Source organism: Aythya ferina (genome assembly GCF_964211825.1).
Source record: "Aythya ferina genome assembly, chromosome: 16".
Taxonomy (NCBI): Eukaryota; Metazoa; Chordata; class Aves; order Anseriformes; family Anatidae; genus Aythya; species Aythya ferina.
The window spans coordinates 9,205,266-9,222,743 of NC_140315.1; the positions used below are offsets into that span (position 1 = coordinate 9,205,266).

A 17,478-nucleotide genomic window follows, 5' to 3' on the forward strand; every position below is an offset into this window, starting at 1 on the left:
CACCAGCCTGTGAACAATGCATCTGATTGCCTGCTGCAGATGAGGACATGTCTTATTTCTGCATTCCTGCCACAGGAATGGGTCACCATCAGCCTGACCACTACCAAAAATCAGCTGTATTTTAGACCCAGAGCTAAGCCTATACTAACTCCAGAACACATCAGCATTCACCAGAGAGAAACATTCCCAAATACTCAATTGCAAAGCTAACACAAACACAATTTTTCTGGATGCTACCTGTCAACTCCAACACTGGCAGCTCTCAGCAGCTGCTGTCAGGCCCCTCCTTCTTGGTTCTGCTCCCCCAGCCCCGCTGTTCTGCAACATGCTGGGGCCCCACTGCCAATGGGACACCCCACAGGAGCCCAGGGCTCCAGCCCCTCCTCTCACCTGTTATACCAGTTAAAGAGCAGCCAGTTCATTCCTTCCAGCTGATATTCCCGCAGCTGGTTGCTGTTCTTATACTCCCTGGACTTCTCCAGTTTCTGCCAGGACTCGGATGCTGGGCGCTCCTAGGAAGAGAGAGCAGGAACAAGATCCATGGAGATGAAAAGACTGCTGCCCGGTGTGGCCAGGCCCTGCTTCTGGGACTGCACACCAGGACAACACTTTAAAACTGTCGCTGACACTCAGCAGATTCACAGAGAGGCCTTGGCCTCTGGATCCCACCCACAGATCCCACTAACACCTCCAGAGGGGAGGATACTGGGCTTGCACTGAAATAGCAGGGCCACAAAGGTCACCACTGCTGGGCCTTACGAAAACACAGATAGTCCCTTCCTGCCCAGGGCAGTGAGCTGCCAGCTGGGTACGTTACCTCTGGGTACGTTACCATGTGCTTGATTTCTGGAGGGATCTGGAGGGCTTCAAACTCTTTAATCTTCCCTGGGTCAACATCTTCCTCCAGCTCCCAGGTGCTTTCCTCATAGGGCAGCGAGCACCACTTCACCAGGTAGTGAGTCACCTCCTGCAGCACACAGAGAGGCGTGCAGACCAGTGCAGGGCTCACACTGCTCAGCCCCAAGGTGCAGGCTGCAACTGAGACTAAATCACAGCAATACTCAGTGGCCTTTGAATCCCCCCTGTGCCAGGGGCCCCCCAGGAGTAGGGTTCAAGCTGTGCAAGGCTGGAAAGGCCTCGGGTTGGTCAGAGATGACATGTGATGGACGTGCTGGGTCCAGATCTGCTGAGCTTCCCTCCCTCTGTGGGACGAGTGATGTAGCCACTCACCTCCCCAGTGTCAGGGTCTTTCGTGTGAGCCACCTCCAGAATTCGATCTACCTCCACGTAGTCCGGGTTGAACAAATCCTCATCGGGCTGTGAGATCAAAAAGAGAGGTAAATTCAAGGTGATCCCAGGATTAAACAGATGGTGGGTGCAAGAAAACAGCTGGGGGACATCTGTCCCCAGGACGCTGCTGGCTGCGCACAGCATACCAAGTGCCTATGGACACAGGTAGGTGACATCTGTCTCTGAGCAGGAGGATGCAGGGAGCCTTGCAGAAGGCAAAGCCCTCATTTCGGAGCAGCTGCTGGCTCCATGCTGCCCTTGCTGGGAGGCAGGACTGTCTGTCCCAGCCCATCTGGCCCTGAGGTACAAAGCCCTGAGCTGTGTGCTCCAGCTCAGATCCAGCATCCAGAGCTGTGACTGCCACAGACCGGAGCCACACATTGCACCACCTGGGTCTCTCCAGCTGTCCCCTCGTACATCCCAGTCCTCTACAAGGACTTGTTCTCTCTTTCTGCTTCCCTCTCCCTCCCCACTTCCAGCTCAGCAGTCACCAGCACCAACTGCTCACGAGGCAGGGGCTCATCCTCACACCAAAAAAGCCTGGGGAGGATTGCGCTTTTGACTAGCAGTGGTCCTTTGGAGAGACACATGTCTTGGGCTTGGGAATGAGAAAAAACAGGCTTCTATGTTCATGGCAGCCCAAGCCCCACTTAGTCACAGGAAAGAGCAGTTTTTCCTTGCTGAACTCTTAATGGTATAATGTGTTCCAATGCATGCTTTTTCTTTGCATCCTGGGAGAGACCCCAAGCAGCCTCAGGAGTGAGAAATTTAACACACACACCCAGCTTTGTAACTACAGCCATGGAGAAATTTTCATAGCCTACTGGCCCAATTTACACTCCTAGGGGACAGCTTGAGGAGATCCAACAACTGTCTCCGGAGCAGCAAGATAGGTTACAGAACACCTTCCACACTGAACACAATTAATCTGCTTACAGAACAACATAGGCAGGACCTGCCCTAAGCCCAAGTATTTATAGGTCTCTCTCCTGCAGCATCTCTGCTCCACCGTGAGCAGGCACATTCCCCAAATGAGCACAGGAAGCACCTTCAGCACTATGTGCTGCCCTCCTTCCATCGAGCAAGGCTTCCAGGGTTGGCAGTACCCAGCAAGTGACATCTGGCACCCTGCCTGTACCTCCTCCGGTGGCACCATGGGTGTTCAGGGCACTGTTGTGGCCTGCTCAGCCACAGCACCGGGCCCAGCTGTGCTGGGGAAGACAGCGGCCACGCGCTGCACTCAGCTCTCACCTCTGTAAAAATATGCTTCATCTGAGCCTGCTTGTTCCGGAAGCGCTTTATCTTCTGGGATATCCTGGGATCCTTCTCCAGCTCCTCCAGAGTCGCCCACTTACAGTGCAGGTAGGAGCTGCAGAGGGAAAAAAAAATCACCAAAACGTGACCAAAGAAGCCCTTGGGCAACAACCCCATCCACCAGATAGACAAGCAGGAAGCTCCCAGCAACCCGGAGAACATCCAGCTCATGCCTCGCCATGTGGAGCCCCAAACTGAAGAAAGCCATGGCCAAGACTGAGCACTGCAGCTGCAGTGGCTTCCCTGCCCTGCACAGGCTGGGCCTGGCTTGGGAGGGCAGCAGCAGCAAGGCAGGGATGCCGGGGCTGCAGCTGGGGCTGGGGGCACGCAGACCTCATTCTGGCACACACAGCATGTGCTGCCGTGGCACAGAGGAACAACACTGCACGTACAAGTTCCTGTACTTGACGTAGAACTCCTCCATCTCAAACGTCAGGCCTCCGGGGTGAGCCTGAAACCAAGGGAAGGAGAGTTAAGTTCGTGGCACCCAGACCGTGCAGAAAATGGGGGGCAGGCACGTGGCGTGGCACCTGCCTCACAGGCTGCGGGCCTGGAAAACACAGGGCAAAGCCACCCGTGAGGATGAGGGGACTCAGACACCTCCTGGGGACCAAGACCAGGCCTGACTCCTATCCAGAGGCTTTCTAGTGCCCAGGACAGGAGAGGCACCACGTTACACCCCAACCCAGAGGGATGATGCTCTGGGTAGAGCCCAGCAGCATCCTGCAGGAGCAGGTGTCAGGTTTGGCATGGCAGCACGGACTTCTGCTGCCTCTCCCACGACTGATGAGCAAAGGCAGCCAGGCCTCACCCCTCCTCTGCCCAGGGACCTTCAGTCCTGCTGGCACCTCTGTCACTCACCTCCTTCTGCACCATCCTAGAAGCAAGGATCTTCTCGATGATGTTGGCATCATCCTCGGGAGGCTCCTGGGGACAGTGGGAAGAGAGCAGTTTTCCTGGTCTCTGGCACCCTCCCAGCATGGAGTGGCTGCTTGTCCTCTCCCAGCCCACCAGCCCCGAAAAGAGAAGGGAATTTGGGAGCTTCTCCACTGAGACTCCAGGAAGGAAGGTGCCCTGCCACCAGCAATCTCTGTCACTGCCACCTGCCCTTGGCCAGGGTGCTTGGAGGGGGCCAGGACCAGGGTGCTGACATGGATGGGACTGGCAGAGGCTCCTGGGGTACTGGGGCAAGTGAGCAGGGCCAGAGATGGTGAGTGAAGGATGCTCCAGCCAGGGCCACGCACTTTGGCAGCCAGCATGGGACAGGACAGCCTCCCTCCCTGCGTGGGCTTTGGGCCTGCCATGAAGAAACAGCCCCACGAGGCCACAGAGCTCTTCCACTGGCCGCCTACGAGCTCCTGCTCCACAACCTCACGGTGGAGGTGGCCCTGACATCATCCTGCTCCCAGCCCCCAGACAGAAGGCACGACCGTGGCCGTGCTTTGTGGCAGGAACAGCCCCACTGAGCACTGCAGCCTGGCAGCTTTGGCAGCCTGAGGGCTGCTGGAGGAGCTGTGCACGGCCCCAGAGAGCTCCTGAGAAACACGGCCAAGATCCGGGGAGGAAAGCTGCAAGTCCAGGACCTGGGGAGAGCAGCCCTGGGGCCTCAGCATTGCCATCCCGCCCCATCAGGTCAGTCCTGATACTGGGAGCAGCCACAGCCAGGTGAGACTACATGGAAAGGAAAGCAGGCTGCCAGTGTGGACCCCTGCCAAAGGCAACCCGTTCCCTCTGGCTGTTTTGCAAATCTCACTTGAAGAGATCCCTCCCAGGAGCCCAGCAGGGACATGGCCCCGGGCAGCAGCGGGAGGAAAGGACAGCACATCCCCAGGGTGCACAGCAGCCCTCGGGGCAAGGCTGGGGCACCAGGCCAGGAGCCATTTACTGGCTCAGCAACAGATCTGGCTAATATCCACCCCGAAGCCTTATTAGAAGGGGCCTAGAGAGGGACGCAAGAACACCATGAAAACAATTAGTGACCATTATTAACATCTGGCAGCTTTGCTGGTGAGCACGGAGAGGCAGTGAGCTGCAGGTATCTGGAAGGCAGGGCAATGGGAATGAGGAATGAGCTCAGTGTGCAGAGGACGTAGGGCAGTGATGCCCAAACTGCAGTGACTCCAGCTGGTCCCTGCCCGCAGAGCATCTCTGGGCATCTCTGTGCTCCGAGGGACTGATGGAGAGCAGCGATATGGGCAGTAAATGATGCCCTGGCACCCACAAAGACCTTGGCTGGCATAGCTGAAATAGTAGGTCATGGGCAAGAGCTACAAGGACAGGATCCAAAGGTGGGCACGGGCAGAGGGTTGGTCATGCATTGAAGGACATCTCCAGCTACATGGCATGTCCTGGAGGCCTTTGCTTCCCAGCAGGAGGGGAGAGGTTGGACCTGCATGACTCTTACCTATCCCTCTTTGCGCTCAGACTCCCTGCAGAGCCAGCTGGCACACTCCTGGACACATGCACTCCCCCCCCCCATCCCTGTACTGGGATCCTACACTTCCCTGAACCTCACAGTGACACCCCGGGGATGTCCTGAGATGCAGAAAGCCCCACCACCCAGTCCCAACTCCAGCCCTACCTCTGCCTGCCATGCCAGAGTGGAGGCGGAGAGCGCAGAGGTTCTCCCAGCTCCCAGCACGGCTATTGTCTCACCGTCATCATCCACCACCTTGAAATCCAGGTCCTCGTTGTATTTCCTCCTCTTCACCTGCCGGCCAGAGCGGCGTTTCTGTGTATGGGATGAAAGAGGCAGTCATGGGGGAGACGGGCAGCCCAGGTACCCTCCTTGACTGGTGTGGGGATGGGAACTGGAGGAGAGAGAGCCCCAGGGCTGCCTGATCTCCATTTCCCCCCCTGTGCTGCTGGGGTGGAGGTGGCGGGACAAACAGGCCAGATGTAAGGCCCTGCACTGCTGCAGAGGCAGAGCAGCTTCCAGCACTGCCAAGGCCTCTGTCAGTGCTTTGGACCAGAGCAGGACCTGCACGGCTCTGCTGGCCCCAAAGCCAAAGGCAGAGGAGCCCCGCAGGGGTGCACAGCTCCTGCAGTGCCCACCCTGTGCTGCCCCTGTGCCATACCTGGCTGTCAGCCAGCTCCACAGACTCCTCCGGGCTCTGCACGGACGGGCTCAGGAGATCCTGATCCAGCTCCAAAGTGTCCACCGGGATCTCATTTTTCCTCTTCCCTTTCTTCTTCTTCTCCACGGGGGTAGGCCCCTGCTCCTTGCTGAAGGACAGACCGACAGTTAGACCGTGCTCCTTGCTGCCAGGACAGACTGGCAGCCGGGCACTGCTCTGGGGATCCTGGGGGAGAGCCAGCACCCACCCGTGCTGGGCTCTGCTCCAGGCCCTGCTTCCCACCTTGCCACACCATGTCAGCTCCTGGGCCTCGCTCAGCACAGGGCGAGCCCTTCCTTGGGCCACCAAGCCTCCAAGTGAAGGCAGCACAAGCTGCGAGGCCCAAGGCAGAGCCGAGGCACAGCCAAGGAGGGGATCTGGGCCCTGCTCCCAGGCAGTCCCAACACCTCCCTGCAGACGCAGTGTGCCAACAGGGGCCACTGCCCCAGGCCACGCGACCACCCCCAGGCACGCAGCGTGCCCCGGCCACAGCCACAACCAGCTCGTGGCAGGAGATGTGCCCAGGAGGCAGCAGGGTGAGCACACGCCCGTCCTTACCCGCTGCAGCAAACACTGCTAAGGGCAACATCTCAAAGAGCTGGAGCCTGCCCCCGGGCTGAGTGGAGCTTCCCTTCCCCGCTCACCCTCAGCCCTGCGGTTCATCCCCTCCACTTCCAAGGCTTGCAGAGGAACAGCTGGTTTCAAAACCCTGCCTGGGTTTTACCCCCGTTTCACGAGGCAATCACTGCTGGTCTGGGACTCGCAAAAGCCACGTGGTTCAAACTCTGCTGTTCAGGCCAAGACCGACCTGGCCGCGTGGCAGCGATTCAATCAGAGGCCCCGAGAACGCGCTGAGAGCATCGCTTCCACCGAGCGATAACTCCCAGGATATTGATTTGTAAGTCACAATTAACAACTGCTTCATTCATGAGCCAGTAGTTGGCTATGATTAGAAACAATTTAGAAGAAATTATGCCACCATTAGCTGCCACTTAGAGGCCTCCCAGCAATCACTCCGTTTGCACAGAGCACCCACCCCGCCTGCTGCCTGCCTGCCGGGAGCCTCTCCTGTCACCCAGCCCCACGTCCCCGGCCAAAAAAAGGCTCCACAAGGGGTTGTGGAGGGGCAGCACTGCCAGGAGGAGCTGAGGACCGGGCAGGAGCAGGCCCTGCTCCTCCTGGAGGGTGCAGATGGGTGGGAGGAGGCTCCCTCAGCTCAGGTTCAACTGGGAAAGAGGCAGCCCGGAGCTTTGTGGCACCCCCAAACTCCTGCACAGCTTCTTGTGGCTGGATGATGTGTTCGAGTTATTTCAACTGGGAGTTTTTCACACTGAACAACCTCTTCGCCAAGGCTTCTCACGCTGTCCCCAGGCACCTCACCCGGCCCCGGCACACGCGGGTCCCCCCTCGGCCCTCTCCTGCCCCCAGGCCCTGAGCTGGTCCCAGTGCAGGGCTGGCTGTGTGCGAGCTGCCCACGCAGCAGGCTCTGACCGGAGGCGGCGTTAGGATGCCAGCTGCATCCCCTCCTCCCTGGCAGAGGCAGGAACAAGCAGCCTTCAAGGCCTCCAGCTCAGCCTCCTGCCGGGCAAGGCCACGGCAGCCCCGGTGCGCCGGGCACGAGGCCAGGCTGGGCTCAGGGCCAAGCCGGGGGCTCTGGGAGAGCCACGGGAAGGGGTGGCCACACGGCCTGCCTGGCCACAAGCCATACGGCCCGGCCAGAAATCCTGCTTTTTGGGAGCAGGGAGGGTTACCTGCAGGCGCTGACCCTGCAGGGCTGGCACAGCCACGGGTTGCTCCAGGACCGCCTGCGGTCTGTGCCTGCCAGGAACCCTTCAGGTGCCCGGCGCTGCCTTTGCACGTCCCTCGTGGCAGGGGCAAAGTGGGGTTTGTGCCCCTCTGCACACAGGCAGCCGCAGGGGGAGGCGGGCAGGAGGGTTCAGCGGGTACTCGGAAGCCCGTTCTGGTGAGCATTTCCAAAACGGTTCCTTTGAGAAGCCCCACCAAACTGATGTTTTCCAACAAAGAAGGGCTTTGCTGAAAAATTCCCAGCTGGATCCTGCACTAGTCACATTCACGACACAAATACATCTGTCCTCCGGGTTATTTACAGCACAGGAGGAGGGCCCAGCTCCGATCGATAGGCCTGCTTTTCACAGGACTCTCCAAAACATTTGTTCTTGCCAGTCCACGGCAGTAAATCAAACGGTGCTGGTGCCTGCTGACACCTGCTCTGCTATCTGCATACATTCCCAATTAAGAAGAAATGGGAGCTGAGAAATCAGAGCTCCTTTTCTGGCCAATCAGCCTGTTAATTAATAGGATGAGGAATTACCAGCGGCTGTGGCGTTCAGCTGCACGGTACGAGGGAGTCCTCAGGCCTCCCAGCTGCAGCTCTGCTGGGAGCCCACAGCTGCAGCCAGAGACCAGCTCCTGGCTCCCCAGGAGCCCGCGCACCCTGCACGAGCTGCAGTGGCACAGAGACAAGGTGACGCCAGCACCCACCTGCTCTTCTTGGGTCTTGCTCTGGAGGCAGGCTCAGAGCCGCTCTTCTTGTCTTTAGGTTCCTTGGGGGCTTTGGGTTCCCGAGGTTTCCGGGGCTTCTTGGCCACCTCCCTCTGTTTGGGCTCCTTCTGCTTCTTGGGCTCCTTGGCCTTTTTAGGCTCTTTTGGTTCTTTAGGCTCTCTTCTCCTCTTTGGTTTCACCTCCACAGCTGCTTTTTCTCCCCCTTCCTGTTCTCCCTGATCCTTTTTCTTCCGTTTCTTTTTCACCCCCGTGCCTACACCCCCGGTGTCCTGCATCCCGTTCTGGGCGCTCGGCCGCTTCTGGGGAGCTCTGCTGGGCTCCTCCTCGGGGTGCTGGCTGCCCACGGCCGCGGCCGTCGCCTGCTGGGGCACCTCGTCCTGCTCCTCGCTGCTGGCAAAGGGGTCCTGCGCCTTGCACTCCCAGGTGTCCGAGGCATCCGACATTGGGGAGCGGCTCCGCACTTTTAAGCTCGACAGCTGCAGAGAGAACAGAAACGGGGGGTGTGAAGCAAATGACACATGGAGAAACAGCAGGAGTTTGCAGGGAGGCTGCTGAAATACAGCCCCAGCAAGGCTCCACGTGCTGGGAGCGTGAGCCGTGCCCCTCGATGTACGGGGGACCCTTGCTGAGGCCAAGCAGCCACCCCATGCAGCCACGGTTCAGAGGGCAGGACCCCCTGTCCCTGCCTGCTTCCCCCCTGGCCCACAGAGGCGCGGGGACGAGGTGGCTGGCACCTCTCCTTTGCCTCCAAGCACAGCCCCAGCTTTGGTGGCACCCTCCAGCCCCTTGCTCTGCTGAGACCCCGAGTGACCACGCGCTCAGGTCCCCTCCTGCCCCTTGAGCAGAGCCCGGATCAGCGCAGTGCCTCTCCCATGGGCTGCTCAGTACCTGGGTCCCCAGCCCCAACCAGCAGAGCTCTCTCCTCTCCCCTCTTCTCCCTTCATTTCCTACACGTTTTCCAGCAGCGAGCACCTGGGATGATGGGGCTGGTACAGGACAGCCCAAGGAAGGAAGCTGCCAGGCCAAGGCTCATCCCAGCGGGGACGCAGACTTCTTGTGGAAACTAAAACACGGTGGGGTGGTAACAGCTTTTTGTCCTAAGACACAGAAGTGCCTTAATTCTCCCCTAAAGGCCGGTCCCGCTGCGTATCGCAGCAGCCGTGTCCCAGGGCAGAGCCTGGGAGCCGTGTGCCGGGCTCTCCTGGAACCCCGTGTCCTGCTGGATCAGCCAAAAAGCTCGCAGACCCCCCCCAGGGCTGGATCTCCTTTTGCTTCTACACTGCCCAGCAGTCAAATACAGATACCAGGCAAAGAGCAAACCTGCAGCATCCCAGCATGGCAGGAGCATGAACCACTCCTTCCTGGCCCCAGCTTGTAGCTCAAGCCTCACGAGGCGCTGCTGCCTTGCAAGCAGAGCTCCCAACAGGGCCAGGGCTGCAGCCAGCAATTTGGGCAATTTGGGTGCCCCCCAGCAGCAGCGAGGCCGTCTCCTGCTCACCGTCGGGGCTGCAGCAGGCGCGGCGCTGAGCACCTGGAGCAGCTCGGTCCCCGACAGCCCATCCTGGGGGCAGAGGCACGGGGAATGGGGTCCCTCTCGTCGTGTGCACCAGCTCATCCCCGAAAATCAGCGCTCGCCGCTGCCTGCCCGGACAGCTGGGAGACCTGCAGGCTGGCTGCAGGCTTCTTCCGCAGCGGCCGGCACCGCTCCTGCACTGAGCAGCAGCCCTGGGGATGAGCACAGTGCTCCAGGCCGGGGGAACGGGGGCACAGCCACAACAGCAAGCAAAAGCTCTTGCTGCTGGCAGCCCCAGCAGACAGGATTGCTGCAGGGAGAGCTTCAAGGACCGTGCTGCTGCTGTGGTCACGTCCTGCCAGGCAGATGCAAGCTCTGGAGAGGAGAGGGACTGCTGTGAGCATCCAGAAGGGAGCACCTACACCTCAACGTGCTGGCCAACATCTCCAGAGGTCCCTCTGGCCCCGCTGAAAACCAGGATCTGCAGCTCTGACCCAGGCTGTGGGGCCTGCTGCTGGCATTGTCCGCCAGCCCCATGGCCTCGGGCCACACCTCCCGTGTGTGCTGAGGGAGCTGGCAGCCGGGCAGCCCTCCAGTGACCTACTTCGTGTGCCCGGTCTGTGCCCGCACGGTGCTGCTTCAGCAGATCACACCGGGCTCCGGGGCGACTGCTGGCAAAGACGTCCCTGCCGGCCACAAAGGGTGCTGAGCGCTGTACAGAGACAACCACGACCCGTCAGAAATTATGAGAAACTGCAAGCAGGCCACAGGACCTCTCCTCTCCTCCTGCAACGCCGCGAGGCAGCCGCCAGCCCCTGCGCCTCCGAGGCAGTGCCGCAGGCTCCAGGTCCAGCAGAGCTGGCGCTCGCCTCGGGACACCCTGCGGGCATCAGCTGTCAAAGCCTGCTGGGATGGGTCAAAGCTGAGATTTGGGACAAGTCAGCAGTGCTTGCCTGCAGTTAGAAGAGCCTGAAGCTGTCCTGCCAGGAAAGGGTCATTGAACAGCAGCTTGTGGGACTGCCCAGCTCCTGGCTCACACAGGCAGCAGGAGAAGAGGGGGGAACCCAAATGAGGCACCTCCACGCCAACTGAGCAAGGACTGCCAGCCCCCGGCTCCCTTTTGCACCTAATCCTAACCCTAAGCTGCTTGGTGTGTCCCGAGGGCTCCATGTCACCCATGGCAAGCTCTTGGTCACGTCCTGCCTGTTGGTGCCAACATTTGTGGTCGGCTTGGTGCACTGGGGAGAGCCAGGGACAGGGACAGGCTTTTCCTCCTTCCCCTCGATGAGGTTCAGTTTCTCCTGGTTTCTCTTCAACAAAAGTCAACAGAAAAAGCCTGGGAAAGCAAACCCGATGTGATCTGTGCTCCTGCGTGGTTCAAAGCACGTTTGCAGCTCCCAGGAGCACACCGTGACTGTGGGCTCCCACACACCTGGCGGCGTTCAGTACTACCAGCTGATAAGATGCGGGGAAAAAACACTCAGTTTGTCTTCATCCTGCTGCCCTCCTAAGTGGCTTCTAATTCCCAGGAGGTGATGATAAAGCAGCATTTCCTCACCGCCCTCTGCCCCGTTCCCTGTTTTGTCACCCTCCATCACATCTCTCCTCTGCAGAGCTCCCCCTGCCCGGCACAGCCACCGAGCAACCCAAGCCTCTCCTCCAACACGAGCCCAAGCTGCTCCACCTCTCAGCCCTTCTGCCTTACCCTTCTCCCTGCCTCTTCTAACCCCACTGGGCTTGGGGTGGCAGCAGGAAAGCACTCAGTGCTGAAGAGGGAGCACACAGCAGCAGGAGGATTCCTGCTCTGTTCTCTCTCCCTGCCCAAACCCTGCCCCTCGCAGTGTTTCAGTCTCCTCCACGGGCGGGGACAGCCCCAGAAGAACCCATCGGGCCAGGACCCCTGTATGCGTTACTTGGCGTGTCTTAAGATTTTTCTACAACTCTTCCAACTCAGTTTGCATTTCAGCACCTCAGGTAATGGCACGTTGGTCACTGTACACCCCCCTTCCCTGGGATTTTGGGGAGCGTGGACTGGGCAGCACCAGCAGGAGCCTTCTCCCCACGCGGTGCTGTGAAAGCCAACACAGCCCTCCTGGTCTTTAGCCAGTCGTTAATTCATGGGAATACCTCTGATGAGGGCACCACCCATCTTCTTTAAAAGCATTTTGTGAAGTGGTGTTGGGAGCTGCTGCTGGCGAGCAGCTGTCTGCGAGTCCTTCTGGTCTTACCCTCATCTTTACAACCCACGACAGATTGCAAGGGGTGATTTTTCTTTACAAAAGCTATCCTGACTAATCACCGCTGTAGTATTTTCACATATAAAGGCATTAAACTGAGCATTTATTACAGTTCCTAGTGATTTACCCAACACACAGGTAAATCTGTTGGTCTCAGAGGGGCCCCAGATCCATCCTGGAGCCGCAGCACGTTGCTGCACCTTCCCTTCCGCAGGCACAGCCCCGACAGGTGACGGCTCCTAACAAGTGATTCCCAGCATTATATCGGCTCCTTTGCAGCGACAGAGCCAATACCATCCAATCCTGCTGGCACGTGTTACTTTGCTCAAAAAAATCCTCATCGAACCCTTCAATTGAAGGGCAATTCTCCTGCCCGCCTGCCACCGGGGACGGCTGCGGGTTCCTCGCAGAGCTGTGCCAGCGCCCTGTGCCGCCAGCACTCACTTGACACCTCGGTTGCTTTTTTACCCCGTGGCTCCTCTCAAAGGCTTTTCAGTCTTGAGATATTTGGAACAGAATTTATCAGATTTCATGCTTTTAGCAAGCTGTTCCTAAAAATATTTTTAGCCCTGCTTTGTTATGGGTTTATTTTGAATTCCCCGTGTGCCCTTTTTCTCACAACTCGTTTAATTAAAGATGAACATATTTTTACATTGAACAGCCTCTTTACATGTCTTCTGTGTGCCTTACAATGTACCTGTCTAACCCTGCAAGTTTTGGTGTTCCTGAGGTGTTTTGGCAAGGAAGGGGGGAAGGAAAGAAGAATAAATCCAGGTAGCGGTAGGCAATGCCCACCTCCTCCAAGCCTCCCATACAATACCAAGCAGCCTCCATCCTCCTTGTATTTTATCCTTAGAGCTTTTCCTTTGAATTGTCTCTCAGCTAGCATTTTTTGGTGAGGATTGTAATGATTTTATGTTTCCAGAATACATTTTTATGTACAGTTTATACATTCTTTAATTCCCCGAGGAACCTTCTACAAATTACATTTAAGTCAGATCCCTCGGCAAATCCCTCGGCAGGAGCCGGAGCACAAAGCCTTTTCCCATGTGCCGAACTACTGTCAAAGAGAAGGTCAGGAGCAAAAAAAATAAATAAATTAAAAACTCCCCAGAGTGCCATCAAGGCTAATGGAGAGCACTTCTAATTGCACTATCCCATCAGAGGGCAAAGCCAAGGTTAGGGTGGGCCTTAATGGTGTGTTTCCTGAACTTAAAATTGCTTTATTTCACGTGAAGTCCCAATTTGCCAAAACTTTCCATTTTTTTAATTCAGGACGTGTGGGAAACGGCACCAGAAGGTGCCCAGGTACCTGGCAGGGTACAGCATCACCCCCAGCCAGTACAGGCGGCGCTGGTCACGCAGTGCCAGGGGAGGCTGCCCAGCGCCCCAGGCGGGCAGCATCGCCCAGCTCTGCCTCCCCAGGACAGCTCCAGCCCCACGGCTGGCTGCGGGGCACCCCAAAAGGCGTGGAAAAAGGCAGCTTTTTCCATACACTGCATTTTCACAGGCTGTTGTTGAGCCACCCCCACTGGCAGCTGCAGTCCCCACCGGCGGCGCGCACAGCACGGGCTGTTGCATCCTAGCTGCTGCCTGTCCACACCCCTCGTTTCCAGCTCTTCTTGCAATGCAGCAGAAGCTAAAAATACACAAGTGCCACCCTCCGTCATGTCTCTGAACAGGCTCCGCAGTCGCCGTGGGATGAGCGTGACGGAGCTGGGGGCTGGCCCTGTTCCCAGGGCACCTCACCCAGCCAGGTCCTGAGGCTGGGCTGGTCCTGGCAGCACGGGTGGGAGGCAGGGGGGAGGCAGGGGGGGACGCTGTGGTTTGGGACTAATGGCACGGTGTCCAGGGGACCCTGCAGAGAAGCAGAAGCAGCAGTGGGGTGAGCAGCCCCTGGGATGGCAGCTCTAGGGGTCAGCTCGAGGAGCAGGGCAGCCCCGGCTCGCCCTGCCTTCACCCTGAGCAGAGCAGCTAGCCGCGGGCTGCTCAGCACAGCAAGGCTCCTCCGTGCAGCCAGCACCAGGGCTGCTGTACCTGACTGCCTCAGCATGACAAAAAAGCCCCAAGTGTGCCAGGAGCCCAGGGACATAGCTCGGGATTGAACCACAGACACCCTCCCAAAGGGAGCCCCAGCCCTCCGGCACGGGGTCCCTCCGCTGTTGGGCGAGCTCTGTTTATGGCCTCGGCACCATTTGCAGTAGGCGAGACATCAAAGCTCACGTTTCACTACAACAGACCCATAAAATTCAGGAAATAGCCTCGGCTCATGCAGCGAGAACTGGAAGCGAGGGCAAAGCAGAGCTTCCTTCAGAGGCACCGCGGGACGCCGGGCTGCTGGGGGGGAATGTGCGCTGTGCCCGCCAGCACCGTACCCACAGTCCTGGGATGTTCTCGCTGCCCACGGCCTCCCCACACCGCTAATCTCCAAACCCAGGCTCAAAAAAACAGAAGAACCTCCAGGACCAGGCAGGAGCCTCGGACTCGCAGTGCTCCCCATCCTCTACCACTCCGACAGGCGAGAAACGTCGCTGTGCTCTTACAGCGTGTCAGAGCTTGGTAGAAATCAGCAGCAGCAGCGCCCTGCTTACTATGGCAGGAACAAAGCAGACCCTTTAGGGCCCAGGCAGGAGCAGGACACAGCCAGGAACGGGAACGCTGCCTGGGGAAGGACGGCGCCGCCGGATCCGCTGAACATCCCGGAGAAAATCCATCGCCTGCCATCACGCCCCAGGGAAGCAGGCACCCTCCCCACCTCCAGCAGCCCTGGCACGCCGCCTCGTAAGTCACGAGGGAGGTGACGGCTTTCATGAGTTAGTCACAGCGTGGTGACAAACCCCCCACATCTCCACGCACCGCTCAGGAAGAACAGCGATGCAGACACCTCCCCTTCCTCACACCAGCTCACCTTTACCTCCCTCCCAGACTCCATCTGCAGGCACAGGGACACAACACGCTGACAGCTGAGCTATTTCCAATCCCCACGTGCCGGAGGAGGCTGGTTTGGCCGTGCTCATAACCCACAGCGCTGGTGACCTCTTCCCCTCAGCTTCAGGCTGGCTCTGCCTCCCTGCAGCACCTCTAGGACCCGCTGTTATCAAACTCACTGCTCCGTCTGGCCCCAGCACCCTGCACTCACCTTCCTGCGTTTGCCACGTTCGGTGTGCCACAAGCTGACAGCCCCAGCACCCCCTTTTCCAAATCCTCCCCCTATTCCCCCTCGCAAAAACCTGGCGCAGCACCACGACACCCCACAGCCCCGAGCAGCACCGAGGCATCGCCACGGAGCTGGCCAGGAGCAGCCCCAGCCCGTGGCCTCCAGCAGATTTATCCCTCAGCTCCACGGCCAGTTTAATGGTTTCCCATTAAAGCAGCACAGCCACAAATCAGCTCGGGGAGGACCGGGTTGTTTTATACCTCCTGCCATATTTCACCCTTGCTGGGAGAGCCTCCGTACACGTAACGGGTCCTTTCCCCCTCGCAGAGCACGGACGGGCAGGTTTTGCTGTGCACACAGTGAACACAAAGACCACGGGCTCATAAATCTCCCCTGGGAACAGCAGGTAGTTACGAGCCGAGGCAGCAATTCGGAAATGGCAGCTTGGTGGGATGGGATTATTTCTGAGCAAGGGAAGATTTGCTGGCCCAGCTCTCGCAGCCCTGCAGCTGTGCTGGTCCCCGGCCTCCACACTGGTGCTGGTCCCGGAGTGCTGCATCGTTAGCAGCAGTCACAGCACAAATAACACAGGCACCACGAGGTTCAAACAAGAAGCAGCACCAGTGACTTTGGGGGAAAAGAAGGGCTGCTCCTACATGAGGAATGAGAGCAAATCGCGAGTGTTTTGATTACTGAAGACAAATCCCACCCTGTTCGATTGCCCAAGCAATGCTTATCCACTCCAGGCTGCGGCTCTGCTCAAATTTCCCCATCCTGAGCTGTGGCCCTGCCTGGAAATACAACGAGCCCTCCCTGCCCCCTTCCCACCACACATGAGCTGCAACCACTCACACGCAGGACAAGGTCCCAAGGCCTCGACAGCTCAGCTAGGAGAAGGAGAGAGGGTCACACACCTGCTTGTCTCTTTTCTCTATTTTCATTATCATCAAATCTGGGCTGAGCGTTACTTCTGTAAGACACACACAAAAACATTGACAATAAAGAGACTGGAGAACTCCAGGTACTCAACCCGTCCACCTCACCCCTCCAAGAGGCTGTGCAGCCCCCAGTCCCACCCAGGGTAACGAGGCTGCCCGAGTGAAAGGCTCTCAGGGACAAACTGGGGACCTGCGGTCTGCTGAGCCACGGGGACTCTGCAACCCCACGCAACGCGGCGCTCCCTGAACCCAGCATCACCCCAGTACCTGGGGCTGGTGGAGACGCCAACCTGCCTGCCAGAAGCCCTACAGCAGGCACCCGAGCGGTGTCAGGTGCTGCCAATCCTGCAGCAGCAAAGGGAAGCAGCGAAGCAGCTTGTGCCAAACGGCGACGACAAAAGTACGGGATGCAGACGGGACGCGGGAGCTCGGCGGGCACCGGAGGCGAGGGATGTCCCTGCATCCCATGGCTGGGGATGGGGAAAAATCCTTGCTGTGGTGTTCCTCACCCTGGCTCCAAGCCACCCGGTGCTGCGGGAGCTCCCCCATCACCCCTCGCCCTGCAGCCGGTGTCACCGCTCTCAGCCAGGCGCCCCCAGGATTCATCCAGGCCATCCCCCAGAGCAGAGCTCTCCCGGGGCAAAGCACTTCCAGGCACACCGAGCCAGCCTCCTGCAGCCGTGGAGATGGCTCCAGCGGCACCGCCGATGTCTCTGTCAGCAGGGAACATCCTCTGGGGACCCTTCTGGGTCACTTCTGGGCACACACCCAGCAGGGGAGCCCCGGAGCTCTCCCTGCAGGCCACAGCCCCAGGACAGAGCTGTGCCCAAAAGCACTCAGCACAGCCACAGCCAGCGAAGGACATGTAGGGAACAGAGCAGCCAAGATCCTCCTCTCACCCTACCGAAAAGACAGGAAAACGTCTCTGGGCTTGCTTTCTTCTGCCTGCCTCTCCGTGAAGCAGCTGGAAGATGCCCGGCCCTGCACGGCCACCACCCGCTCCCCCAGCGATGTCACCACCAGCAGCAGGAGAGGGCGCCTGGCCTCCTGCCCGCACACAGCTACCTGCTGCAGGAGGCTGCCCACCAGGATGGCAGCACCCGGGGCCCTGCAGGCCCTGCGTGCCTGCTCCTGCTCCCAAAGGACGGGAGCTGTGACAGTGAGGGCAGCTGGCAGGGCACGTGGGGCAGCCAACACTTCGGCTGCTCGTGGTCCCGTGGATTTGCCGTCACGGACAGCCTGGCCTGGGAGCCCGGAGCTGCTCCCACATCCCAAAGGAGCACCAGCACCGCTGGCACTGCTGCATGTTCCTGCTGTATGTTCCGGGAGCCCCGTTTAACCAGCCATTTCCATGCTAATTGAGTATTTGCAGACTAAAGAGAAATCCTGA

General features: G+C 58.8%; 1 protein-coding gene across 6 annotated transcripts in view; it reads right to left on the reverse strand.

The window, feature by feature from the left end:
• CHD6 (chromodomain helicase DNA binding protein 6) overlaps positions 1–17,478 on the reverse strand; it is a 68,729-nt gene that overhangs the window by 34,524 nt on the left and 16,727 nt on the right. For 3 of the 6 annotated variants that reach the window (XM_084538447.1, XM_084538448.1, XM_084538445.1), the window contains exons 2-11: positions 16,065–16,120; positions 8,223–8,719; positions 5,682–5,829; positions 5,186–5,335; positions 3,466–3,531; positions 2,997–3,055; positions 2,542–2,659; positions 1,231–1,317; positions 833–967; positions 391–512 (exon numbers count right to left, since the gene is read on the reverse strand). In XM_084538447.1, coding sequence (XP_084394573.1) covers positions 391–512; positions 833–967; positions 1,231–1,317; positions 2,542–2,659; positions 2,997–3,055; positions 3,466–3,531; positions 5,186–5,335; positions 5,682–5,829; positions 8,223–8,719; positions 16,065–16,097 — 1,415 coding nt within the window. In that variant the 5' untranslated portion in view covers positions 16,098–16,120. Of the gene's footprint in view, positions 1–390; positions 513–817; positions 968–1,230; positions 1,318–2,541; positions 2,660–2,996; positions 3,056–3,465; positions 3,532–5,185; positions 5,336–5,681; positions 5,830–8,222; positions 8,720–16,064; positions 16,121–17,478 lie in introns of all 6 variants that reach the window. The other 3 variants (XM_084538446.1, XM_084538444.1, XM_084538443.1) reach the window with 1 other exon arrangement.